At 44.5% G+C, this 27,097-nt stretch overlaps 3 protein-coding genes across 5 annotated transcripts in view; 2 read left to right on the top strand and 1 right to left on the bottom strand.

Moving 5' to 3' along the window:
* Window positions 1–4,542, top strand: part of LOC123989387 (CDK5 regulatory subunit-associated protein 2-like) — a 26,459-nt gene extending 21,917 nt beyond the window's left edge. The window contains exons 12-17 of one of the 2 annotated variants that reach the window (XM_046290353.1): window positions 111–385; window positions 592–735; window positions 1,389–1,527; window positions 3,097–3,143; window positions 3,280–3,334; window positions 3,788–4,542. In XM_046290353.1, coding sequence (XP_046146309.1) covers window positions 111–385; window positions 592–735; window positions 1,389–1,527; window positions 3,097–3,143; window positions 3,280–3,334; window positions 3,788–3,924 — 797 coding nt within the window. In that variant the 3' untranslated portion in view covers window positions 3,925–4,542. The remainder of the gene's footprint in view (window positions 1–110; window positions 386–591; window positions 736–1,388; window positions 1,528–3,096; window positions 3,144–3,279; window positions 3,335–3,787) is intronic. The other variant, XM_046290354.1, reaches the window with a different exon arrangement.
* On the bottom strand, window positions 4,333–27,049 carry nup188 (nucleoporin 188). The gene is made up of 42 exons (XM_046290352.1): window positions 24,150–27,049; window positions 23,406–23,460; window positions 23,217–23,290; window positions 23,036–23,120; window positions 21,231–21,311; window positions 20,829–20,873; window positions 20,613–20,705; window positions 20,136–20,255; window positions 18,016–18,227; window positions 17,520–17,634; window positions 17,130–17,330; window positions 16,683–16,772; window positions 16,438–16,503; window positions 16,206–16,325; window positions 15,989–16,115; window positions 15,693–15,848; window positions 15,366–15,492; window positions 15,100–15,187; window positions 14,284–14,360; window positions 13,681–13,795; window positions 13,242–13,362; window positions 12,967–13,033; window positions 12,586–12,711; window positions 11,961–12,201; window positions 11,521–11,727; window positions 11,169–11,338; window positions 10,654–10,791; window positions 9,290–9,488; window positions 9,010–9,087; window positions 8,834–8,919; window positions 8,502–8,647; window positions 8,205–8,383; window positions 7,576–7,776; window positions 7,334–7,426; window positions 6,933–7,085; window positions 6,699–6,836; window positions 6,471–6,545; window positions 6,126–6,341; window positions 5,784–5,915; window positions 5,594–5,664; window positions 5,388–5,517; window positions 4,333–5,242 (listed from the first exon to the last, which is right to left on the bottom strand). The coding sequence occupies exons 1-42, from the start codon at window positions 24,173–24,175 to the stop codon at window positions 5,075–5,077; spliced, it is 5,208 nt and encodes a 1,735-aa protein (XP_046146308.1). The 5' UTR covers window positions 24,176–27,049; the 3' UTR covers window positions 4,333–5,074.
* Window positions 24,379–27,097, top strand: dolk (dolichol kinase). 2 transcript variants are annotated; one of them, XM_046290355.1, is made up of 2 exons: window positions 24,379–24,491; window positions 25,311–27,097. In XM_046290355.1, exon 2 carries the CDS (start codon window positions 25,471–25,473, stop codon window positions 27,040–27,042), a length of 1,572 nt encoding a protein of 523 aa, XP_046146311.1. In that variant the 5' UTR covers window positions 24,379–24,491; window positions 25,311–25,470; the 3' UTR covers window positions 27,043–27,097. The 2 variants fall into 2 exon arrangements, with proteins under 2 accessions (XP_046146311.1, XP_046146312.1); XM_046290356.1 differs by lacking the exon at window positions 24,379–24,491 and adding an exon at window positions 24,562–25,199.

Genomic DNA, 27,097 nt, shown 5'->3' with positions numbered 1-27,097 from the left:
GATCTTTTTTTGAAGCCTGAAATGTGGCAAAAGGTCGCAAAGTTCAAGGGGGCCGAATACTTTCACAAGGCACTGTATATGTATGTATATTTCTGTGTTCTCTCTGCCAGATCTGAAGCGTCAAGCCCAGTCGGAGATGGACGCTGTGTCACAGTGTAGTAACAGTTCTGGGGACAGTATCTCTGGCTCGGCTCTCCCTCCATCCCGCTTGGTGCCCGGCCATCGCCTGTGGGCCAACCGCCAAGGGCGCCACATCCTGGGTCTTATCGAGGACCACAATGCCCTGCGGAAGCAGATCTCAGAGGGAAGGCGGCTCACCCGCACCATGGACACACACCTGCAGGAGTGTGTCTGCACACTCAGCCAGCAGGGGACTGACAACAGGGTAAATACAAGTCTCTTATGAGCACATGTCAGACGTTCCTGTTTCCTGCTCAGGTGAAGTCCAGCCAACTACCTTTAGTATTTATAATGTGCATGTAGTATTTGAAAATCATTCATACAATAAATTGCTGTAATAATTCATTACATTTCCTATGTGTTCATTATGAGTGTTCGAATGTTGAGCCAGTGTTCTGTGTTATTGTCCAGGTGGTGGAGCAGGGTCACCTGAAGGCTCTGTCCAGCAGTGTGAACACTATGCAGCAGGTCCTGGAGGAGGCTGGCCAGCTGCTCAAACTGGTCTGGAGGGTATCCCTGCCCTCTGGCACTGTGACCGCAACCAGCAACCAGCAGGTACACACACACACACAATTGCTCACTCTCTCTCACACACACATCAGTTATACACACACCCTCGCAACTCAGTCTTCTGTGCACACACAAACAAGACTTTACATAAGTACACACATTTTTCCCACAAATTATAAATAGATATTAATACTATCCACACAGTCTATACACAAACATGTAATTAGAATGATGCAATATGTGTGGAAAGGTGAGATGTCAAAGGTTAAAAAGTAAACTTTTATTTTTATTTTACCTTTATTTAACCAGGCAAGTCAGTTAAGAACACATTCATATTTTCAATGACGGCCTGGGAACAGTGGTTTAACTGCCTGTTCAGGGGCAGAACGACAGATTTGTACCTTGTCAGCTCGGGGGTTTGAACTCGCAACCTTCCGGTTACTAGTCCAACGCTCTAACCAGTAGGCTACGCTGCCGCCCCACATTAGTGGAGACACCTTATCAGTTAAGGAGACTGCATGCATAACGTTTGCTGGCGTTACACTTTTGCTAACTGTGTCTCAGTCGTGTTTACGTTTGACTGATTGTGATGTCATACTCCATACTAATTGGGGGTACTGATAAGACCAGTGTAAATGTTGTGGGTGACTCAGTCATGAAGTAACAATTATTCCTCCCTCCACCCTTCCCTCTCCCAGGATGAGCTGTTGAAGAATGAGATAGCTAGTCTGAAGAGCCGTCTGTCCCAGCAGGAGCGGATGCTGAGCGGTGCAGTCAAACGGCTGCGGACCACCAACCAGCTCAAAGAGGGCATGGAGAGGGTCATTATTGACCAGCGTAAGAACTCACTTCACCTCACATGCTTGAGAATCAATGCAACACTTTCATATTATACTTTAGCAAATAAACAATTTCAAAGATTTTACTGAGTTTGTTCATATAAGGAAATCAGTCAATTGAAATAAATGTATTAAAGGCCCTCATCTATGGATTCACATGACTGGGAAAACAGATGTGCATCTGTGGGTCAGATACCTTAAGGGAGAAAAAAAGTACGGGCGTGGATCAGAAAACCAGTCCGTATCTGGTGTGAGCACCATTTGCCTCATTCAGTGCGACACATCTCCTTCGCATAAAGTTAATCAGGCTGTTTATTGTGGCCCGTGGAATGTTGTCCCACTCCTCTTCAATCGCTGTGCGAAGTTGCTGGATATTGGCTGGAACTGGAAAACGCTGTCTTACACGTCAATTGAGAGCATCCCAAACATGCTCAGTGGTGACATGTCTGGTGAATATGCAGACCATGGAAGAACTGGGACATTTTCAGCTTCCAGGAATTGTGTACAGATCCTTGCAACATGGTGCCGTGCATTATCATGCTGAAACATGAGGTGCTGACGGCGGATGAATGGCACGACAATGGGCCTCAGGATCTCATCACGGTATCTCTGTATTGAAATGCAATTGTGTTTGTCTGTAGCTTATGCCTGCCCATACCATAACCCCACCACCACCATGGGGCATTCTGTTCACAACGTTCACATCAGCAAACCGCTCGCCCACACATGCCATCTGCCCAGTAGTTGAAACCAGGATTCAATGAAAAGCATACTTCTCCTGTGTGCCAGTGGCCGTCAAAGGTGAGCATTTGCCCACTGAAATTGGTTAGGACTCTGAGGATGACAAGCACGCAGATGAGCTTCCCTGAAGCTCTTCGGTTGTGCAAACCCAGTTTCGTCAGGTATCCAGGTGACTGGTCTCAGACTATCCCGCAGGTGAAGAAGCCGGATGTGGAGGTCCTGGGCTGGCGTTGTTACACGTGGTCTGCGGTAGTGAGGCCGGTTGGACGTACTGCCAAATTCTCTAAAATGACATTGGAGGTGGCTTATGGTAGATAAATTAACATTCAGTTCTGGCAACAGCTCTGGTGGACATTCCTGCAGTCAGCATGCCAATTGTACACTCACTAAACTTGAGATAATTGTGTGACACAAATGCACATTTTAGTGGCCTTTTATGGTCCCCAGCACCTGTGTAATGATCATACTGTTTAATATGCCACACCTGTCAGGTGGATGGAATATCTTAGCAATTGAGAAATGCTCACTAACAGGGATGTGAATAAGCTTTTTGTGCATATGGAAAATGTCTAGGATCTTTTATTTCAGCTCATGAAACATGGGACCAACACTTTACATGTAGTGTTTATTTTAGTTCAATAACTTATTCAGATCCTATTCTGAGAATAATTAATGCATTTGATTGAGATCAATAAAATGTATTTATAAAGCCCTTCTCACATAGGTTTATCAGTGCTACGCCTAAAATCCCAAACAGCAAGCAATGCAGGTGTGGAAGCAGATCCAAACATTTGAATTGACATGATTTGTTATTCTTTCAAACCAGTGTCTTTAACCCATGGAGTGCTGAAGAAGGCCAGAGGGAATCTAGAGGTGAGTCAAAGAATAAGTATAGACAGACACCAACCAGTATTGTCTGTCAGACCAACTCCTTAGCCTTTTCTCTCTAATGTGCCATCTCTTATCGGTCTTTCTTCTCACTCTGTCTAAAAATGTGGGCAAATCTCAGACAAATTATTATACCGTCTTTGGGCTGAAAGGCCTGTCTGGAGGACCAGAGGAAGGTAAGTGTGTAAGGGGACAGAGTTTAAGTCTTCTGATGCATGACTTGGTTTGTTCCATAGCTTTTATGACTTGGTTTGCTTGCACTGTACTTCACTATTAAAATTAATAATGATGCTTGAGCCGACATTGCTGCAATCTCCGTGTGCAGCCTTAGTGTTGCATGAAAAGAAGCACCGGACCCACCTGGCCCAAATGCATGCTGGTCATTCTCAGGCCCATGCTGGTTCGGTTGTTTCTCTAGTTGGTCTTTTGGATTCATATATTGCATGTTCTGTTGTCTAAGATTTACCAGAAAAATATTGATCAGTTGGAATTATAGGGGCATTCCACTGGATTTTCAGACCTCAATTTGAAAACTCTGCATGGATCATAATGAAAAGAGACATTGATCAGCTATTGTTAGGACATTGCATGTGTATGGTTGGTTAACTGACCTATCCTTGCCTCTACAGGAGGTCCCGGTCAATGGTCAGTGACCATCGGTCCTTCAGGATCCTCCAAGGGAGTGAGTGTCCTCAGCCCTGCCAGCAGATACTGTTCCTCTCCTCTGGGGATTCAGTGTGACTCCTCATCCCACTGCAGCTACTAGAGCTGCCGATCCAATAGTCTACGGTGCCTTCCTCTCGTCACCTTTCCTTTGTCTGCACTGATATGTTATACAGTTTATCAAAAGCATTACTGGTTTTCCCCTAATCTGTTCAAATTAAGGAAAAGGGACAGGTAGGCACTTTACATCTCACTATTGAGATGTGAACCTGCTCTAATACTGTCTGCTTGTTGAGTAACCTTACCCTGAGCTATGCAAATAGGACTGTACTTGCACACTTGCCTATGTTCGGTACAAAAGTTGTAACATTCTATCCCTCTTGTAAATGTAATTTCTTAAGATTGTAATATCCTTTTTATACAATGTCTTTCCCTGTCAATAGTATATTGTCCTGGGCTTCAGAGTGTAATGTCCTCAACATTAACTATACATGAAGACACAATCAAAATGTCATGTTCTACTAGGTATTTTATTAGCAAACATGTTTTAATGTAGCAGTACGTGATGCACAAATGAAAAGTCAAATCCAAGCAACATTTTTAAAAGGAGAAAACATCCCTCAATCCAAGCGTTAGAAAAGTCTAAATGATATAGAAAACAAAGTAACTAGGCAGCTCATTACAAATGTATAAATTGATTAAATGTGGCGTCACAATTTGATATACGGGTTTGATTTTTCGATACCAAAAGGTCTTGTCAGAAATGGCCTATAAAACTAGGCCGGGGGGAAAGACTGGACACTGTCAACAAGACAGATGTTCAATAGCACCAAGATCTGTTACTACTGATTCCTTTAGAGGTAAATGTCTACAGTCTCGCAATGGACTTTTTTTTTAGCTAGCCCTTGTAAGCAGCTGTATCCTCTGTTTTGACATTCCCACTGAGGTATATAGTAGGCTATAAGCATGACAAATTGTGGGGATATGACCCATGTGTATGGGAGCATTTTCTGAACACCCAAAGCCTGATTGTTAGAATCTGGCACGTCAGGACTTTGTACAGCAGATTCGAAAGGTGACTGGCTTGACAAATATCAATTCAACTGAAAAGAATGAACAGACACTGTTGCACCGTGAAAAGTATAATTCAGAAGAGAATAGTTACGGTGCCATGTGCGACAAGAGTTTTTCAGGCCCATAACTTCTTAACAGGAAAACCTCCTGGCCCTATTCGTACACTCCACGTGGTGGGTCTACCTCTGTATGTGGCGTACGAAGGCCTGCACCAGCTGGATGAAAGGCTCCTGACCCTCATGGCTGGCCTTAGCGCCAGGGGGCTGGGGAGATGGCAACAGGCTGCTGGCCGGGGACGAGGGGGCGCCACGGCGGAAGTGACGGGACAGGCTGGAGAGGAGGGTGCTCTGGAGGGGATTTTTAATGAATTGCAGGCTACTAGAAACAAGACACTGAGTTGATGAGAACAGATGGGACTAGAGTGGAATGGCAAATAACTAGTCTGGTGGTACTTTAATGATGCTTTGAGTTTGAATGAAGAGAATGACTTACCAGTTCAGAGCCAAGCTCCTGTTTGAGTCTCTGTTTGTCTCTGGGGGCGATGCTGGGGTCCTTCAGACAGCGGACGGCCTGGGAGATGAGCACGTAGAAACAGTTCTCCATGGTGAAAATCAGCAGAGACCTGGAAGGACAGTCACACATACCAGTTAGAAATGACCAATATTACCACCAGTGAGAACAACTTTCTGTCTCCTTACTTGAGGGCTTGGGTTTCCTCTGACGAGGCCAGGGAGGCCACACTCAGAGAGGCTGGCTCCTTCTTCTCTACCTAAATACGGACAGAACACAGAAAGTCAAATGTACAGTACAATTTATATTTCCTCATTTGCAAGAAATAAAATAATTTCAATGTCATCATCAGTTAAATTATTGGGGGGGGGGGACCACCTCTCCCAGCATGCTTAGGGCCACGTTGATGGTTGCCAGTAGGGTTCCAAAAGAGGGCGCCACGTCAGCGTCAAAGGCCGAGGTGGTGAAGCTCAGCACAAACAAGGTCCTGTACTCTGCCAGGTCCATACACTGTCACACACAATCTCAGTCAGTGAATATATGCTAACACATTTCAACTCTAAAAGGCAGTTCAAACACATTCTTTATGTAGAAGCTGATGGTGCAGGATGTGAGTGTTTGGTAAGTTGTTAGAAGATTGAGCTAATGGAGTCGTGGGTATGATACGAGTCACGGTTCAAACAGTGCAGATATAGTTTTTAGAGACAGTGTTATTCTCACCTGGTCCAGTATTATCTGACAGCAGTCAGGGGTGAAGTGCTGCAGCGTGGCCAGAGTCTTACTGAGGATCTTCAGCAGGCTGCATTGCACTGCCAGCAGGGCCTTCTGCTCCGCCTCCTCCCTCTCCCCGCCCCCCCCTTCAGCTGCAGCTTTGGAGGGCATCTGAGGATCTCTCTGGGCACGGGGGCCGGAGGGCAGCGCCTCCCCATTCTTAGCCTGGGGGACAATGACAAGACGTCCGGTAAAATAAATGGAAATAATGAGAGTTCTCTAGACATTACTTCAACCTGTTATAACAAATTTGACTTTAAAATCCCAGTAACAACATGGTAATGTCTGTCTTACCTGGAGGTAGTGATGAAGCATGTTCCTGCTATGGAGGAGGTAGGTACACGTCTGGCACAGGTAACACAGATTGATCTGCAGGTTGACAGAAATCAAAAACCAGAGTTTTTATTGCGGTAAGCCAAAATTATATACTTTGGGGAAAAATAAAACAATCACAATAAACAGGGCATTTCATTCATTATTAGAGTTGAAGTGTACATTTGGTGATGCTCAGTGCTGACTGACCTGTACATCTCGGAGCAGATGGGGCAGATGGAACTGCCACTCCTTACAGAAGCTGGACAGCTGCAGCAGGAAGCCCACTGTGTGGTCAGCCTCATCCAGACACACCAGACTCTGGACCGTCCGCACCGCATTCAGGCACTGACAGAAACAGAAAGAGGCTTTAGGATCCATACACAGAAAAGAAGAGATGGTGTACACACAGATGACAATTCACAGACAGGAACACACACACACCTGCAGTATGCGTTCCTGGTGCACTCCGACAAAGTCGAGGGCCTCGTTGATGAAGTTGTAGCGCAGCGTCTTGAGCAAGATCTCCATGAGGGACATAGAGAGGCGGTACACCCCCGGCCAGCAGGGAGCATCCTGGGACTTACGGGAGAAACCCTGATCAGGAAGAGAAACTAACGTTATAATACCACAGAGAGCACGAGCGCCTAACGTTAAAATAACACTACAACAATTCTTCAATGCAGTGTCAATTAATGATCGGTTTAGCATGCGTTCCAAATGGCACCCTATACCCTACGTGGTGCCCTACTTTCGACCAGACGTATAAGCCCTGGTCAAACGTAGTGTACTTTTCAGGGAATAGGGTGCCCTTTGGGGCGTACAATGTTGTGCTTGTGTGTTACCTGTGAGGCTCCGTTAGAGGGCACTTCGTAGACACTGAGCAGAGGGAGACAGATACTCTGGATGACGCCGGCCCCGGCTACTGCTGCTGCACCCTGGAGGACAGGAGGGATGAAATATCCTTTATTACTAATGTGGTTGATAAAGCATTTAGTTATTTTGGTTGATGCATTAGAAATCATGTTTAATATATCTGTCTTAGTAAATTATTTGGCAATGTAGTAGTGTGTGTGTGTGTGTGGACCTGTGGTGTGCGGGCTAGCGTGAGCAGCAGGTGCAGGGCAGCCTCGGTGAAGTAGAGGTTCTGTTTGGAGCGCAGGCTGAGTTCTAGAGCGCTGAGAATAGAGTGGAGAGCAGGAATCTTCCTCATCACTAGAACCCAGTGTTCCCCGTCCTCGTCGGCACGACACAGCTCCTTGGCCAGGTGTAAGGCCAGCACACACACCTGAGATCGAGAGATGAAGAGGGAGAGCGAAAGAGGGGTGTGAATATGAATCGCCTCATCACTCAATGAATTACCAAGAAATCATGCAAATCTCTTTAAATCAAAACTTCTGATTCCACTCTTGCTTTACATAAACTAAAGCTAGAGATGATCCACAACAGACATGCTGACCTGCCCTGACCGTGATCAAAGATTAGAATTTGTTCAGCACATGCAGAGGTAATTCATTGCAGCTTACTATTTAGTTGGATGTGCCCTTTTTCAAAACACTTGGAGCAACAGTTATGCACTGTGTGTGTTTAGAAGAGTACAATTATTCTAGTGTTGCTTAAGGTCTGTTTTTATGCAGTTAAGCTGAAGAGAAATGTCCACATTATGTGAATAATAAAGTTAATCTCTTTCTAAATTGCCGGCGGTGTGTAACTCACCCCGTCTCTCTGGTCCTTCTGGAAGCTGCGGACGGCGTCAGTCTCCATGCTGTCTTTGTCATCCGGGATGTCCCTCACCTGAGCCGCGTGACGAGTGCTGTCAATCAGTGCCAGCGCCTCGTCCTGCACCGTCTCACACACACACAGCAGCAGCTGGGGCAGTTGGGAGATCTCCCCACCTGATCAATGTAATGAGCAATACTGTTATACTCGACAAGTCATGTACAATGAGTGTACAAAACATTAAGAACATCTTCCTAATATTGAGTTGCATACACAGCGATTAGTCCCCCTCACCGTTGAGTCCCTGTATTTGAAGTGCAGAGATGAGGGCAGAGAACACCTTGGCCTTGGTACTCTCCATCAGCTGCTGGTCGGCCTGCAGGACACTCTCCAGGATCAGAGAAAGGGGGGCCAGTACGTCAGGGGCCGTAGCCACCACACTGCAAGGGTAAACAGGACAGACAACAAAGGTGTTAGTGCTAAGACGTGCAGAAAGAGTTTGATTAACAACCAATGTACTACCTCACTGAATTAGAACAGCTTTGAGATGATTTTCATTATCCTGATATTTCAACATGTGTGGACACAATGTACATCAATTCACGCATGTGGGCACACACACAAACCTTCTCCACTGTTTAAGCAGGATCAGCAGAAGAGTAGCCATCATGGATCCCAGACGTAGACAGGGCACAGACATGGGCACCAGCAACTAGAGAGAGAGGGGGGAGGTGATAGCTAATGAGTGAGAAGAGGACAGAGATGAAAGAGATGAGAGCAGTTGTCATGGTGACAAACTCACAGCAGCTTTGGTCCCATCCAGCACGTCCATGAAGAGCTTAAGTCTGGCAGAGTCCTCCTTTAACTGCATCACATCCGACTGTAACCATCAGAACACATCAATGAATCAACCAACCACACTGATCGGCATGGTATCTTTCTTTTTACCTCCCATATATTTATGGGGTATTGTTTATCACTTATGCATGTATTCATCATGGAATTCCTATGCCATGTTTTGACAGAATTCTAGTGAATTTTTAAAAACGCCACAGTGGTGAATGGAGTGGTGTGTGACATACATGACTGGTTGAGAGGATGAGCAGCATCCGCCAGGCTGAGATGACCATCTGAGTCTCGGAGAACGAGTGCACGCCCTCTTCCTCCTCCGTCTCTGCCACATGGACCACCAGGGACTTAACATACTGGGACCAGTACTCGTAGCGCCGCCCGCTGGAGAATTTCTGCAGTGCATCCTTCAGAGAACGCTCCAGAGAGCCACTGGGGAAAAGAGAGGGCAATTCAGATAGAAGTATACTGTGTGGAACAGATATGAATGTCTGTCAGGTAGAATAGGGAATCGTGTCTGATCTATCAATTACATTTAAAACATTTCAACTCAAGTCAGTCATTGAGTCCGTCATTGAAAATAAGAATTTGTTCTTAAATGACTTGCCTGGATAAATAAAGGTTAAAAATTTTTTTTTTAAAGTCAAACTCATATCTCAATGTACATTTTATTAATTTATTGTCACAGGAATTTGTTAAGCATTTCGCACCATCAATTCACACCAGCCTGGTCTCAGACTAGACATAACATAATAAATGGAAATCAGGGACACTCAAATTAGTATAATATGTTACGTTTGTCATGGATACATAAGACAAAACCGAAAGGAGGGTGGTTGGTCGGGGTGGCAAATAACGCGAATGTCTAGCAACCCAAAAGGTTGTGTCCCAGAATCTCATCACGGACAACTTCAGCATTTTAGCTAATTAACAACTTCTCAAATACTTTTTTAGCTACTTTGCAACTACTTAGCATGTTGGCTAACCCTTCCCCTAACCCTTTAACCTAACGCCAAACATTAACCCAATATATGGCGCAGTGGTCGAAGGCACTGCATCTCAGTGCTAGAGGCGTCACTACAGACACCCTGGTTCGAATCCTGGCTGTATCACAACCGGCCGTTATTGGGAGTCCCATAGGGCGGCGCACAATTGGCCCAGCGTCGTCCGGGTTAGGGTTTGGCCGGTGTTGGCAGTCATTGTAAATAAGAATTTGTTCTTAACTGACTTTCCTACTTAAATGGTTAAATAAAAATAAAGCCCTAACCTTAACCCCTAACCTAGCTAACGTTAGCCAGCTAGCTCATGTTAGCCACCTAGCCAACATTAGCAACAAATTGTCAGTTCAGCAAATTCGGAACACAGTATACGAATTGTAATTTGTAATATGTCATGCAAAATGGATGATGGACATCCACAAATTAATACATAAATTAAATGGAGTGTCCCGGATTTACACACAGAATAATGCAGACAGCTTGACACATATCATATGCAGTTCAGTAGATAAAGACATTGACACCAGTAACAACTCAATCCACCAAATATACTGGATTGAATTGCTGTATGTGGCTATAGAAACATGTAGCCTAGTTACCTGACTACATAGTAGATCTCAAGGCCGATGATTTTCATGACAAAGGCACAGGTCTCCAGAACACAAGGCTCAGTGATGTCTGAGGGGGCGGGAAGGGTTCCAAACAAAGGCGTGGTCAGATTTTCCCAAAACCTCTCTCTGTGGGAGGAAACGTCATAGATTTAATACATACATTTATTAGGATGCCCATCAGCCAACACCGATGGCGCCACTTAGTCTTACTGGGGTCTGACAGATAATGTAAAAGGACATGAGACATAATTTACATACGTATAAAAACAAAAACATGTAATGTGTGTGCATCTGTCAGTTACACATACATGTCAATACATGCACACCAAAAGTAGGTAACAAGGGGGAGAGACGTTGTGCCATGAGGCTTTACATGAAATCACTTGAAACACACAAAAACAATGTTACGGCATTATCTCTCATGTTGGTGTGTGTGTACATGCATGTTCAACCGTGTATCCCTGGCTGTGTTAAGTGTGCCCAGGCAGTGTCAGCTCACTCACTTGGTGCGTAGGACAGAGATTGCGCTATCCCGTCGGTCCTGCCACAGGGCGTGGAGGAAGGCCAGGGCGGCGCGGTGCAGCAGGGGGGGACACCAATACTTCCCCTGCTGCCTGGAGTCAATCAGGTCCAACACAACCTGCAGACAGCTCCACTCACCCAGCAGAAACTCCTGGGAGGGAGAGAGAGAAAAGAAGAAAGACTTGTCTATTAAATTACTGAACTAAGTCTGGTATAAAGATTCAGAAACTCAAAAAGAAAACTTAACTATACGTATTAAACATCAACACACAAGTCTAAGTCCTAACATGTCCCTGTCCTACGCTTAGACTGCCTGCTTTGCCCAGCTCTTACCTTTGACCCCTCTGCACCGTCCTTGACCTCCAGGTTGAGGAAGAGCTCGATGAGGCCCGGCTGGGTCTCCACGGCCACGGTGAGGAACTCCAGGATCATCACCTTGATCCTCATGTCCTCCGTCCTGCTCTGTAGCCGAGTCAGAAAGGCATCCCTGATGGCAGCCGCATCACCGCCCAGGCAGGCGTACACCGACATGGGAGCCACCTGGAAACCAGAAGGTTACGTAAATATTACACAAGATCTTGAGAGACTAGTACTGTAGTCTACTTCAACAGTGTCTCACTGCGTTCTTTTGCTCTCTACTTTTAAGCCCTGTAACAACTAGCCAACAGAGAATGTGGCTAGTGTAACTTATGATGCTGCTAGAACTACGTTGGGATTTTCACTACCTTAGTTGATTGCTATGATCATCATATGTGCAATGTGTGTCAAGTTACCGTGGCGAGCCTCTTGAGCAGCTGGATGGCGAGGCGCGGTAGGGCCGGGTCGTGTTTGTGGTAGATGTACTTAGCAAGCACGGCAATTAGGTTGCTGCCGTGGCCACCGTGCTGCGTCAGCGCCTGCTCCAGGGGCGAAACGGCACTCGACGGTGGCTTGAGGCGGATCACGTTGTTGGTGACGGAGAAGGCCAGCTTGACCGTCTGGATAAGGATCTGACCTGGGCCCTCTGAGCCACCACTAGAGGGAGACCCAGAAAGATTTAAATTGACATGGAATATATATATAATAAACAGAATTCATTGTAAGTGGTCAAGGATAGTCAAGCTGCTGCCTCCGAAGCACAATACCACTGCAGCATGGATTTCAATCCGTCCCTCTGAATTTCAGAAAATGCTCCATCTTTCCTCTGTACTTCTGTCCTCTCCAATAAAAAAATACTTGAGTGGGACTGCCCCACTATTTAAAAAAAAGAAAGCTGTGGCAACTCTATATCCACTGCTTTTCTATCTACATGCAATGTTCTGAACCGGTCTCCCCCTCCTGAGACACTATGATACAAAGACCACTGGTGTAGCAGAGTGGTCAGCTGTAGACACGCCAAGGTGTAGAGTGACACGTTACCTGCTGGGCTGAGCAGCCAGGACCACGTCTATGGTGTCCACTCCCACCCCCATGATATTAACCACCGCCTGGCCAGCCTCGGTGTTAGCCAGACTGTAGATACACAGAGACTGGAGGGTTGGCGTGCTGGGGGAGAGATAGAGAAAGGTTAAAATATGACACCAATCCTTTTCTGTTTGATAGTAATACTATGAGGTTAGGCTCCATCTGAGTCTACAGAGTCTTGTCAGTCTGCAAAGCACTATTCAGATGTGCGTTTTACTCAGTCCCAAATTCAATAACCAGCAATTCAGACAGACAAGAAGCATTTAGTTTCTTAGTGATGTAATGTCTGTTTAGGTAGAATAAGGAATGTTGTTTTGATATGCACAGCAGCCCTACCTGCCACTAGCCTCTCCCTCTGGACTGAGGTTCAGGATGGCATGGACCAACTCCAGGATCAGACAACCTAGAGGATTCAGAATGTTTTTCAGTCTGACAGTAGTTTTACAGCCAGCCCTTTCAATACGGCTAAGGCCACCCTCAACTGTGGGCCCTGGTCAAAAGTATTGCACTATAAAACGGGAACAGAGTCCAATTTCAGACAGAAACTGCACATATTCTAAAAGGGATATCACTGATGTAGTTGACCACCATAGACTTGTGAAGGTACTCACCGATCCTCTCTCTGACTCCGTGGGTGTTGTAGCGCCACTTGTGGTAGGTGGGCAGCATCTCCTTCAGCACCAGCAGCACACAGGGGATGAGGCCCTTGTCCTGGGTGCTGCCCAGTTGGCCCTGAGGGCAGGAGGGACACACAGTCATTACAACTACTGATAGTCAGCCAGCCGCTCAATGCCAAATAAACTCCTAGCCCCTAAACACAAGACCTTTGTGGAGATTGAGGAGTGGAGAAGTGTTATGATAATGTATTGTCTGTTTTTGTCTTGTCTGTATGCTTATTTTATTTTCCCCCTTTAAAAACAGAATTACTTGAAACGGCTATGTAATGCCCCATGTAAAAGAAAGACATTGAGATGGGATAGATGTAAGCTATTTTTTGGGGGGTGGATGAGCCATTACTAGACTGTTAATAGAATAGAGAGAGCGAGATACCTTGACCAGGGTGGTGACGAGGCGCAGGAAGGCGATGGTCACAGCGTATTCCCCTCTGGGCTGCTCAATCAGGACCAGCAGGTTGCCGTAGTTACCTGCCTTCATCCCCTCAGCACTGGATATATAAAAATACATAATATTAACTATGATGAAACATGTGTATATGCATGGGTATATGTATGTATGTATGTGTGTATGTGTGTATGTATGTGTGTATGTATGTATGTATGTATGTATGTATGTATGTATGTATGTATGTATGTATGTATGTATGTATGTGTGTATGTGTGTATGTGTGTATGTGTGTATGTGTGTATGTATGTATGTATGTATGTATGTATGTATGTATGTATGTATGTATGTATGTATGTATGTATGTATGTATGTATGTATGTATGTATGTATGTATGTATGTATGCACGTAGATATGGGTAAGTGGGGGCTGTTTTTCTTTTTGTTCTGTGTGCTTTGTCTCTGTATCTCTTAATATGGGTGAAAATTGTGAAATTTCAATAAAAATACTGTTACAAAAAAACTATGATGAAACAAGACCCCTCAAAGACTCCCCCCACTGTGAATATGATATGATGTGACACAACCTACCTGATGGACTGTGCCATATTGGTCAGAGGGGAGGAGGCGAAGGGCAGAAAACCAGTGTGGTGCAAGCTGGACCAAACCTATTCAGAAAGTAGAGGGGGCATAACAATACACACATATTAAGGACTGGTAAAGGTCCCATTTTTATCTCAATATCAAATAATTTCTTGTTAACAATTAAGTACATGTGATTGTTTTCAATGAAATGATCGAAAATAGCTTCTTATCAAAGAGCAATTTCTCAAGCAATAATTGTATTTTATTATCTGGGAGTGGTTAGGAGGGGATAACTGAAAACAGCTTTTATTGGCAGAGAGGTTTGGAACTCTTTCCTATTGGTCTATTAACCAAATGTACCACCTAGTGATATCACCAGGCAGGCCAAAACTCCATCCCACCAAAACAGGATGACATTTCAGGTGGTCTTTTCAAACACCTCTTACAATAAAAAAGGCCTTATTTTCAAAACTGAAACCATATCATGACCAAGACTTGGCATCTATAAGGTCTTATTTATGCTTACATGTAAGCAATGACATGAGAAATATATATAAAACACAGGAAATAATGTTTTTGACTGCACACGTCCTTTAAGTCTGTTGGAGGCTATGAGGCCCCTCAGAGCCGCGTAGAGCAGGGTTTCCCAAACTCGGTCCTGGGCCTCCCTACACAACGGACTCAAATAACCAACTCACCATCAAGCTTTGATTATTTCAAATCAGCTGTGTTGTTCTAGGGCAAAAACCAAAACGTGCACCCAGGGGAAGCCTCAGGACTGCGTTTGGGAAAACCTGCTCTACCAGACCATCTGTAACCCACCTTGCCAGGCATCCTAGCAGCCAGGACGATGAGGCAGTTTGCACAGGACGCTATCACATCCACTGGAGGGTTGATGACTGACGTCAACCTAACTCAAAGACACCGCAATATTCTCAAATAATCCATGAATACAAAGTACCAACAAATACAAAATACTTACAAATCAACTTTGAAGGGAGCCCAAACAAGCTATTCATTATTCCATGTGAAATATATGATTACTGTCCATGACAGAGTGATAAAGAGATGTGTGTGTTGCATCTCACCTCTGCAGTAACATGTAGATGCGTGAGGTGAGGGGCAGCAGACAGTCAGACACGGTCCAGTCTGTGCTGATCATCTTATGGACCAGGTCCAGGATGGGCTTCACACGCTCACAGTGCAAGATCACATCTGGACCAGGGAGAGAACCACACACACATATTCACATACACTGAAACAAAAACTATTGTATTGAAGGATCTCTGCTGATAGAGAAATTATTTGAGTGTGTGTGTACTGTATGTTTGAGGTTGCATTTGGGTATATAGTATGACTTGACCTGTGTAAGTATATGTGTGAGTCTGTAAATGTGCCTGTATTTATCTAGTTACCTGCAGTAGAGACAACGTGGAGCAGCATCTCTATCTCACAGGTGAACAGGATCCAGGCACTGTAGGAGTAGTCCCAGCGCACCACGTAGCCCTGCTCCCCCACAGCCACCTGACCGAGCACACCCTGAGGCATCCGCAGGTTAGTCTGGCCCAGGCCTGAAGGACAGAGGGAGAGATCTCAATCAGAAATATTTGAAGAAATGTAATGAAAGACAATTACTTAAAGACTATAACATCACAAAAATACTAATGTGCACACATTAGTCTGTTTATTCTAACAAGCAGCCTAAACACACCGAGAGGGTAGAGGAGTTTTGGTGCTTGTCTCCTCCACAGTGTCTCGTCATCTCTAGAGATGACGTCATTGGGCTTTGTTTTGTAGACCTCGGTGTAGAACGACATCTTGTCCAGGAAAATGTACACCTAACACACAGACACATGAATCAAGTGTAACCACAGACACATTAATCAAGTGTAACCACAGACCAGCAGAACGGTGTGTGTAATCAATACCTTCTTTGCAGTGGACTTATCTGACAGGAGCGCAGTAAGGAGCTGCAACAGCATACCAGTCTTGTGTGGGAACATTCCCATTGCGCTATCCAGGATCATTCCCAATCCCATAGTGGGCTTCTGGGAAAAGCATTCAAAAAGCCATATATTAGGAAATTTAGCTAGAGACATATTCTTGGAGTGATTTCACATCCTTCACGAATCAGAATCGGTTTAATTAATTTCTCCTCACCGTTTCCCAGAAGAGCTCAGCCAGACTGGGCGCAGAGAGGACTTCACACGCTGCATTTATTAGATGCTATAGGGGGGGGCATTCAATCATTAATCTGTGATATTATTTATCAGCATCATTAGGAATGTGAAACTATGCAGAATTCTTAAGTCATGAATCTGTGATATCACTGATCAGTCTGTGCTTACAACTCAACAATATCGTTACTTGTCTGAGCCTCAATGTGCGATAGCAAGGCCTGGTACCTGTTGGCTGCCCAGCGTCTCCTCTTCAAAGGAGGTAATGACAAAGGAGAGGAGGCCGTAGATACACATCCTGGCTGTACTGGCTGTGCACTGTGGGAGGAGGAAACATAACATGGCGGCAGGTGTGGTTAGAGCATTGGACCAGTAACCGAAAGGTTGCTGGGTTGAATCCCCGAGCTGACAAGGTAAAAATCGGTTATTCTGCCCCTGAACAAGGCAGTTAAACCAACTGTTCCTAGGCCATCATTGAAAATAAGAATTTGTTCTTAACTGACTTACCTAGTTAAATAAATGTTCAATAAATACAAAAAAATTAAAGCAGAATATTTCTTAAACATTGTGCGTGTTGTGCTGTATGCGTATGTAAAATGTGTTTGTGTGTGCTGTCCTGTGCTAGGTGAGCATTTCGTTGTGTGTGTATTTTTATTTTAATGTGTGTGTACTTACATTATTCCCAGTGCCTCCCAGACCCTGCAGCATGGTGGTGAGGTACTGAAACACCCCCAGTTGTAGGGAGGTGTTCCCGATGCGTCTGATGACGGGGCTGGACTCATCTGGGCTCAGGGTGTGTCTCAGCAGGACCCAGGCCAGCAGCACTGGCCCGTGGTGAGGGATGTCACCAAACGTCAGCAGCATCTGGTCCATCTCCTGGTGGGTGACAAAGTTGACAATAATGAGAGTCACTTCTTGATCAATTGCAAAGTATTCCACCATCGAACTGATCACCAAAACTACTACTTCTAGATCATTTCAATCTGAACTAGCTCATTCTGATAACAAAACTGGAGTGTATACACGTCAATTCCAACAGTACATGTAAAGGTGCTCAGTGTTTACCCTGCTGATGGCAGGGGTGTTGGAGAACTGGTGCTGCTCCGTGCGGTCCTCTAGGGCACACTTGTGGAGAAAGTCTATGTCCATGCCTTCCACCAGGATCAGACAGCTGAAGTACCTGCAAGACAGAAGGAGAGAAATTAACAAGAGGGAATATCTTTAGAAAAGATTATTGTTCTTTAATTAAACTGAATCCCTTGCCCAAGCCAAAGCAACAAATGTAGCAATTATCCTGAAAATGTAACTTACATCTGTCTGACCAATAAAGATGCCATTAGGAAGTAGCTAGCTGGCTATGTAGATTTACATCCAGTACAGTGTATTCGCTAATGCTCTGCCATTCTGTTTACAAATTAATTGCTAACGGAAACAAATGTAGCTTGCAATCTTCTAAAATGTAGGCCATGTCCCTAACCCCAGATCAATACAGAGGCCAACAAGAAGTAGCTAGCTATATGAATATTTCCATCCACTCCAGTGTATTAGTGCTGTGACTGACCCGATGCGGTCAACCAGGGCATCCATGCTCTTGTCTACCAGGTGCCTGTTGGTCTGGCGAAGGCCGAAGCCCTGCTCCTTGAACATCTTGGTGAAGCTGAGCAGGTCTCCGGGACCCATCTCAAAGTAGGCATAGTACAGGAACAGGATCTCCAGCAGCAGGGACTGCTCCCTCAGACACTGCAGGAACCAGCGGGACACCTGCCTCTCCGTCTGACCAGAGAGAAACATGATTGATTAAGAAAGATGCACATAATAGAAATAAGATACAATATATAACTGATGAAAACCTTTGATTTCCTGGAGAAAAGTCACAGCATCTGGTTTAAATACAACACCAGTCAAAAGTGTGGACACACCTAATGATTCCAGGGTTTTTCTTTAGTTTCACTATTTTCTACATTGTAGAATAACAGTGAAAACATCAAAACTATGAAATAACACATATGGAATCATATAGTAACCAAACAAGTGTTAAACAAATGGCAGAGAGGTTTGGCATTCTCTCTACCAGCTTCACGAGGTAGTCACCTGGAATGCATTTCACTTTCACAGGTGTGCCTTGTTAAAGGTTAATTTGTGGAATTTCATTCTTAATGTGTTTGAGCCAATGAGTTGTGTTGTGACAAGGTAGGTGTAAAATATCAAGTCCATATTATGGCAAGAACAGCTCAAATAAGCAAAGAGAAACCTCGACAGTCCAGGCCCTACACCCAAATAAGGGCATGACTGACCTTCATGTCTTAAAGTGGAACAAACTCCCTACGCCAGGACCGGAAAACTTCAACCTCTTTAAGGAAATTTGAAAATTTAGATGCACTAAAGTTCACTGGATGTCATAAGGTGAATGCACCAATTTGTAAGTCGCTCTGGAAAACCAACTTAAATGTAAATGTAAAGAGCTCAAATGATGATGACTGACCTTCATGTCTTAAAGTATACCCGGAAAACTTCAATAACTTGAAAATTTCTTAAAGTCCAGTCGCAAAAACCGACAAGAGCTATGATGAAACTCGCACTCATGAGGAAAGGAAGACCCAGAGTTACCTCTGCTGCAGGAGATAAGTTCATTAGAGTTTACTGCACCTCAGATTGCAGCCCAAATAAATGCTTCAGAGTTCAAGTAACAGACCCATCAACATCAACTGTTCAGGAGACCGCGTAAATCAGGCCTTCATGGTTGAATTGCTGCAAAGAAACCACTACTAAAGGACACCAATAATAAGAACAGACTTGCTTGGGCCAAGAAACACGAGCAATAGACATTAAACCGGTGGAAATCTGTCCTTTGGTCTGATTTTTGGTTCAAACCACCGTGCCTTTGTGAGACGCAGAGCAGGTGAACGGATGATCTCCATGAAGCATGGAGGTGTGATGGTGCGTTGGAGGTGACACTGTCGGTTATTTAATAAGAATTCAAAAAGGTACACTTAATCAGCATGGCTACCTCAGCATTCTGCAGCGATACACCATCCCATCTGGTTTGCGCTTGTTTTTCAACAGGACAATGACCCAACACACCTCCAGGCTGTGTAAGGGCTATTTGACCAAGAAGCTGAGTGATACAGTGCTGCATCAGATGACCTGGCCTCCACAATCACCCGACCTCAAACCAATTGAGATGGTTGAGACGAGTTAAACCGCAGAGTGAAGGAAAAACAGCCAACAAGTGCTCAGCATATGTAGAAACTCCTTCAAGACTGTTGGAAAAGCATTCCAGGTGCTGCTGGTTGAGAGAATGCCAAGAGTGCAAAGCTGTAATCAAGGCAACGGGTGGCTACTTTGAAGAATCTCAAATATAAAATATATTTGGATTTGTTTAACACTTTTTTGGTTACTACATGATTCCACATTTTATTTCATTGTTTTGATTGTCTTCACTATTATTCTACAATGTTAAAAATAGTAAAAACAAAGAAAAACCCTTGAATGAGTAGGTGTCCAAACTTTTGACTGGTACTGAAGGTGGAAAACATTTCCACAAGATAATGTTGAAAACATTACGATAAGAACTTATGGAGAGTTTGAGATACCCATATTTACTTCAAGCAATGAGGAGTCAATCAAATCCTAAACTCAATGTCTAACTTGGAATAGGGTAGTAAAGAATGTAGTTCTAACCATGAGGTTGCCATGCGTCTCCCATGTCGGGGATTCAGCTTTGAACAGGGTCTCAAACTGCTTCTGGTAGTTGTTGACTAGGTCCTTTTCCAGCTTGTTCACACAGTTGGAGTACTCCACCTGCACCCAAAGCAAAAAAAACAACAACAATTGATTCAAAGTTGTCATACCTTTTTTTTTAAATGTTTACACACTTCCATGTCTAAACTGTACTTTTTGTAACCTGTCCCATTGTATGATTCACTGTTATTTCCCATAATTGGTATCAATAAATGTAAACACAGGTTACAATGTGTTAGATACACTGTAAAAGATCATAGCTACTACAAATAGCCAATCAGGAACATTGGCCTGTACTGTATTAGCATCAAATGAGCTTACCAGCAAATGAGCTTACCCATACACATACATACAGATGAGTTTAGTGTAACATTGGACCACAGTGTAAGCCCTAGCAGACAGAAGGGAGCTCCTTACCCTGTAAGGGTGTCTCTCATCCTGAAAGTACGTCAGCAGGAGGAGGACGCATCGCAGATGACACACACGCTCCTCGTAGTAATAGTCAGCGATCTGAACACAGACACACACTCAAAGAATCAGTGTATAAGCCTATCAATTGACCTGATTATGCTTTATGAGCTGGTGAAATAGAATTCCAGCAAACTTAGGTAGCTTTTGGGAGCTTGTACTAACCTTCAGAAGTAGGGCTTGGCTCGGTCTCTCATCCTGCAGAACATCCTATGAGGGCAGATAAGATATCTCTAGTCAAGTTTCATGGGGCAGGTTCTCTAGTCAAGGTTCATGAGGCAGCATTGGACTAGTAACCGAAAGGTTGCAAGGTCAAATCCCATAGCTGACAAGGTAAAAATCTGTCGTTCTGCCCACGAACAAGGCAGTGTTCAGTGTTCCTAGGCCATCAATTAAAATAAGAATTTGTTCTTAACTGACTTGCCTAGTTAAATAAAGGTTAAACTAAATAAATAAACATGTCTAGACTGACAATATTTAGTAGTAAATGTTGTCAGTTATCTGATATTTTTTCTGAATCTAGTATCACTACACACAGAGCAAGAGAGAGCGAGGTAGCGAGACTACCTTCAGTGTGTTGCGGGTCCCTCTGTAATCTTCTTGAAGGTAACATTGTAAAATCTGTACACTCTGCTGTTGATCCAGACCCTGGGAAAAAAAGAAGCGTGTTAATAAATTCCACAAAGTAAAGGAATTAAAAAAACTGTTAATCATACCCTGTTCATATACTGTATTCAAGTTAATAGGTGTTGTGTCTCCATGCATCATTACACTGGCATTTTTCCTATTTTGTTGCATTAGAACCTGTAATTGAAATATATTTTTATTTGGATTTCATGTAATGGACATAGACAAAATAGTCCAAATTGGTGAAGTGTAAAAATGTACTTGTTTCAATTTTATTTTTATTAAGTTAAAAGTGGTGCGTGCATATGTATTCGCCCCCTTTGCTATGAAGCCGCTAAATAAGATCTGGTGCAACCAATTGCCTTCATAAGACACATAATTAGTTAAATAAAGTCCTCCTGTGTGCAATCTAAGTGTCACATTATCTCAGAATATACACACACCAGTTCTTAAAGGCCCCAGAGTCTGCAATACCACTATGAAGACCAAGGAGGTCCCCAAACAAGTCAGGGACAAAGTTGTGGAGAAGTACAGATCAAGGTTGGGTTATAAATAAATATCAGAAACTTTGAAGATCCCACAGAGCACCATTAAATCCTTTATTAAAAAATTGAAAGAATATGGCACCACAAACCTGCCAAGAGAGGGCTGCCCACAAACTCAACAAAGAGACCAAAGATAACCCTGAAGGAGCTGCAAAGTTCCACAGCGGCTAATGGAGTATCTGTCCATAGGACCACTTTAAGCCGTACACTCCACAGAGCTGGGCTTCAAGGAAGAGTGGCCAGAAAAAATAAGAAAACACATTTGGTGTTTGCCAAAAGGCATGTGGGAGACTCCCTAAATATATGGAAGAAGGTACTCTGGTCAGATGAGACAAATTGAGCTTTTTGGCCATCAATGAAAACACTGTCTGGCGCAAACCCAACACCTCATCACCCTGAGAACACCATCCCCACAGTGAAGCATGGTGGTGGCAGCATCATGCTGTGGGTATGTTTTTCCATCAGGGACTGGGAAACTAGTCAGAATTTAAGGAATGATGGATGGTGCTAAATACAGTGAGATTCTTGAGGGAAACCTGTTTCAGTCTTCACGAGTTTTGAGACTGGAACAGAGGTTCACCTTACAGCACGACAATGACACTGAGCATACTGCTAAAGCAACACTCGAGTGGTTTAAGAGGAAACATTTAAATGTCTTGGAATGGCCTAGTCAAAGCCCAGACCTCAATCCAATTGAGAATTTGGTATGACTTAAAGATTGCTGTACACCAGCGGAACCCATCCAACTTGAAGGAGCTGGAGCAGTTTTGCATTGAAGAATGGGCAAAAATCCCGGTGGCTAGATGTGCCAAGCATATAGAGACATAATTAGGAGATTTGCAGCTGTAAAAGGTGGCTCTACAAAGTATTGACTTTGGGGGGGGGGGGGGGGGGGGGGGGGTGAATAGTTATGCATGCTCAAGTTCTGTTTTTGTCTTAATTATTGTTTTGTTGCACACAAAAAATAATTTGCATCTTCAAAGTGGTAAACATGTGTAAATCAAACAATACAAACCCCCCCAAAAAATGAATTTTAATTCCAGGGTGTAAGGCATTGGAAAAATGCCAAAGGGGTGAATACTTTCGCAAGCCACTGTAGTATTCAAAATAATACCCATTTTTTCCATGCATCATTACACTATACAGTATCAGTTTCTGACTTCATTCACTATCCTGTCAGATCATTTCAGCATTCCTTACCAACAGTTTACTGATCCTCAGACCAAAATCCTTCAATGGTTGGGCCACACCTTTGTCCGCTTTCAGTTTTTCCGCCGCTGATGAACTAAAACAAGGAAAAAATGTCAAACATAATTTGGTCTATCGACAAGCTTAACTATTTCGTATTGGATCATTTAAATTGTTAGATTGCACAGCATACCTGGGTGTTTTGTAGTAACACAGCCCTTGAAGTAATCGTTCCCAATTTCGATCTAGTTCTTCCTCTATTTGAGCCTTCATCCATCAAGGATGGATGTAATATTGAAGGGAAAAAAGCACAGTGGCAGACATTGTCAGAATTTTTTGAAATATAAAATATATGATAGGTGAGGAAATAAAGGCTACATACCGGTTCCCTCAATGCAGATCTCCCCAGTAAGATAGTCCATAACTCTCGGCTGCTCCTGCAAAAGCAAAACAATCCCATAGTTCCCTAGATAGTATTTTCAGGTGGTTAAACTCATAAGTTAACTGTTCAAATCGGAGTTATGGCTTTAGTGGCATAACGGCAAATATGGTTTAAGTTAGACATATAGCTATTAAAAAGTAACTTCATAAAAGTACAGTGAGTGGCCACAGTTAGAACAAAGCTAACTAATAACAAGTGTGCTATGATGTTTGTTATTGTGAACCAGCTGTCAACTCCCTCAAGCTGACTAGGTAGCTAATTAGCTGTACCAGTTTAATACGCAAAACCAGCATTAACGTTATGTTGAGTTAGTTAGCTAGCTAGCTAAATTATCAAGTACATGTTTTTATGACGAATACATGTCTTAAAGTGTATTCCCAGACAAATGCCAGTTGTAAGCTAACTAAGCTTGCTAGTTCACGTCTCGTTGATGCATGCTGCTGTCGTCATGCGTTTGGAACTGTGTAACAGACCGCGCTATCATGCCATTCAAATGTATTTAGCAAGCATGTTAACGAGCTAGCAGCTTGCTACTACTAGCAACTAGTTCCCTCCAAGGGAAGCTTTCACATTGCTGTACAAATTTAAGTACAATTTCTAAAATAAAGCATATGTTAAACTTTACTCATGAATTTGAAAGCTATAATGGTCAAAGTATACATAAGTTGTATTTCATTTAGTTACCTCACATACATCTCCGAGTCCGCCATCTTCTCCCTGCAACGTGACGTAACTTGTCTGCGACATGGACCCCATCACGTGACCTGTAGATGTTATGGTTATAGTTATGATTTTAAATGTATATAAATACCAAACATTTACCATTCCCATGAAATTAAATATATAACAAGAAAATATCGCACATCGTGCACCGTAAATAAAGGTTTCATGTACCACGTGACATGGCTGTCAATATGGCCACCTCCTACTGGGTATGAGGAACGCCAGCTGATTGGGCAGAATATAATTGTCGAAAGATCAGATATCGCTTTACTCATTTATTCTGATATGTGCAGTATTTACCTGGTAAGTCCATTTGTGATACTTTCAATTCATTTTAAATAGCCGGTATTCGACCATTAAACGGTTATCTGAACGAGAACTCAACTCTGTACATTTGTCAGATTAATTTTTGCTAACGTTAACTTGGATGCGGGGTCGCTGCATCGGCTGAAATTGCATTCAAGCATTTCTCACTACAGTGAGAGGGATCTGTAGCAAGGCCACGTTATGTAGCAGTGCAAATGCATAAAGCTATTTGATATCTCAAATGATCATGAATTAACGCTTGTTACCATAAATCGTTCGTTTTAAAGATACCGTATAAATAATTTTAACCCTCACCACCTCTTGTATGAGAAAAAGGTTGGAGTTAAGGCATTTCTACTTGTCTAGACTTGTCCTTTTGGATTGTCATCTCTAGACTTTACTGTCGAGTACAATTTCTGGTAAATAATTCATCCATAGCAATTATTAGTCATAATCACTTTTAGCTACATGACAGTTAATGCTAAGAGTGGCAATCGGTCATGGGCATTATGCCGCGTTCACATACTAGTCGAATCTAGAAAATTTCCAGTTGTAGTTATACACGTGTGATGTTTAACCAGTTAGCATGTCGGACATTTCCGAGTTTCCTAATTCGACTGGCGACTGAACGCGGCATTAGTCAGTGGGTCAAGGTTCAGTGCTATTTCAACAGTCGATGTGGGGTGTGGATCTTTTGAAATAAGTGTGAGTGTAATGGGAAAACAATGGTTTCTAATATATTCAACGTTTTGATTCTCATTAAATCGTTTTTCACTGTATTCTGCTTCAGCCATTTTGATACTTTTGTTTTCACAGATACAGGACAGGCCTAAGATTGTGGACTAAAATAAGAACTAACCATGATGTGTGCCGCAGAAAGGAATTGACAGACCTTTCAAATAAGAGATTTGTGTTCGAGCTGGAGTCTTCTGCCGTGAACCGCCCTCCCTCCCTGTCTTCTCCCCCGATTGCAACCATGCAGACCAACCCGGTACTGGTGGAGTCTGCAGTGGTCTTCTCTGTGGTGATGTGTGTCCACATGGCCGTGTGGAACCAGCACTCCTGGTGCTGCGTGGCCCTGGTCATCCAGGCCTTCTACGTGCAGCACAAGTGGGACCGCCTGCTCCGTAATGGCAACGCCGTCTTTCAGTGGCGCCTGTCAGCCAACAGCGGCATCGTCCCAGCAGTCATGGTGATGCCCCTGCTGGGTGTGGCGCTGCGGGAGAAGTGCGCCGCCTCGGGGAACGTCTACTTTGAGCGTTTCTCCATGGTGGTCACAGTGACAGGCATGATGCTGGCACTGTTCCTGTCGCTCCTCGCGCTGGGCATCACAAGGCCCGTGCCCACCAACACATGCGTGATTGCGGGTGTGGCGAGCAGTGCCATCCTGTACACAGTGAAGCAGACCCTAACAGTGTCGGAGGTGATTGAGGTTCTGGAGGTGCTGCTGATATTCGTCTACCTGAGTCTGATCGTGCTCTACCTGCTACCGCGCTGCTTCACGCCCGGCGAGGCCCTCCTCATCGTCGGGGGCATCAGCTTCATCGTCAACCAGCTCATAAAGCGCTCACTCAACATGGCTGAGGTCAAAGGGGAGCCTGTCCACTACTTCCTGCCCGTGGTGGTGGTAGGATCTCTTCTCCTAGGGGTGTTTTTCGCCCTGCTCTTCTGCTTCATGGAGTCTGAGACCTGGGTGTCGTCGCTCTTCTTCCACATGATGACGGCTGTGCTGGGCCTGGGGATCCTCATGCCCTGGCTCTCCCTCCTCATCCGCCGCCACCCCATCATGTGGCTGCTGGACTTTGTGACTCTGAACGACAAGCGTCTGTGCCTGCTGGGGTACTGGGTGCTGTTGGCCACACTGGCCACCCTGGTTGTGCTGCACCAGAACTACCAGCGCCAGTCAGGCTCCAAGAAGCACCAGGCCTCTACGGTAGTCAGAAAGTACTTCCACCTCATTGTAGTAGCCACCTTCGTCCCAGGCCTGGTGTATGACCGCCAGCTCCTACACGTGGCGTCCGTGGGCTGCCTGGGGGCCTTCCTGCTCCTGGAGTATGTGCGCTACTTCCGCATCCGCCCGCTGGGTCAACTCCTCCGTCAGTTACTCACCCTGTTCCTGGACGAGCGTGACTCTGGACCTCTCATCCTCACCCACATCTACCTCCTCCTGGGCATGTCCCTGCCTATCTGGCTGTTCCCGGGGCCCTGCGCCCCCAAAGGCATCCTGCCTGGGGCGGGGGGCCTGGTGCCCTACGCCGGGGTGCTGGCGGTGGGTGTGGGGGACACAGTGGCGTCGGTGTTCGGCAGCAGCATGGGCGAGATCCGCTGGCCGGGCACCAAGAAGACAGTGGAGGGCACAGCCACGTCGGTATTTGCCCAGATCATCGCTGTGGCTATCTTCCTCATATTCGACCCCACCATCAATCTGAACTCCACCTACTCATGGATCGTGGGCTCCATCACCATGGTAGCCATGCTGGAGGCCTACACCTCGCAGATAGACAACCTGCTGCTGCCGCTTTACCTCTTCATCCTGCTGCTGCTCTGATGACCCCCGTGGAGCACCGCACACAGGTCATGTTTGAGATCGACTACCTTGCAGA

The sequence above is a fragment of the Oncorhynchus gorbuscha genome, linkage group LG11 (assembly GCF_021184085.1).
Source record: "Oncorhynchus gorbuscha isolate QuinsamMale2020 ecotype Even-year linkage group LG11, OgorEven_v1.0, whole genome shotgun sequence".
Lineage (NCBI taxonomy): Eukaryota > Metazoa > Chordata > Actinopteri > Salmoniformes > Salmonidae > Oncorhynchus > Oncorhynchus gorbuscha.
The sequence above is the reverse complement of the archived record's forward strand: the minus strand, read 5'-3'. Positions and strand labels throughout refer to the sequence as shown.